Below are 288 nucleotides of genomic sequence, written 5' to 3'. Positions count from 1 at the left end.
TGGTCTCAGATCAACGACCCGAAAAGGTGTTTATTACGTTTTGTTAGTTTAACTTTTTAGTGTTAGGGAGCTTCCCTTTCTGTATAAAACCTGCAACTACTTATTATTCTTTCCTTCATCAGGAAGATGATAGACCTTCGCGAGATGAAGGAAGTCCTGCAGAATCCTCACACGACGTGGATTATGAATACCAGGCATCCACTAGAGCGTCTTGTGTCCACCTACAGGGATAAATTCATGGACGGAAATGGCGTAAAAGAAATGAAGTTGTAAGTAAAAATTGCATAT

The 288-nt window shown here is 39.9% G+C and overlaps 1 protein-coding gene across 1 annotated transcript in view; it reads left to right on the top strand.

The window, feature by feature from the left end:
• LOC119586970 (carbohydrate sulfotransferase 14-like) overlaps window positions 1–288 on the top strand; it is a 7,034-nt gene that overhangs the window by 4,095 nt on the left and 2,651 nt on the right. Inside the window, exon 3 of the mRNA XM_037935707.1 lies at window positions 123–269. Coding sequence (XP_037791635.1) covers window positions 123–269 — 147 coding nt within the window. The remainder of the gene's footprint in view (window positions 1–122; window positions 270–288) is intronic.

The sequence above is a fragment of the Penaeus monodon genome, chromosome 22, assembly GCF_015228065.2.
Source record: "Penaeus monodon isolate SGIC_2016 chromosome 22, NSTDA_Pmon_1, whole genome shotgun sequence".
NCBI classification, from domain to species: domain Eukaryota; kingdom Metazoa; phylum Arthropoda; class Malacostraca; order Decapoda; family Penaeidae; genus Penaeus; species Penaeus monodon.
Note: the sequence above shows the minus strand (reverse complement) of the source record. Positions and strands in the feature narration are given on the sequence as shown.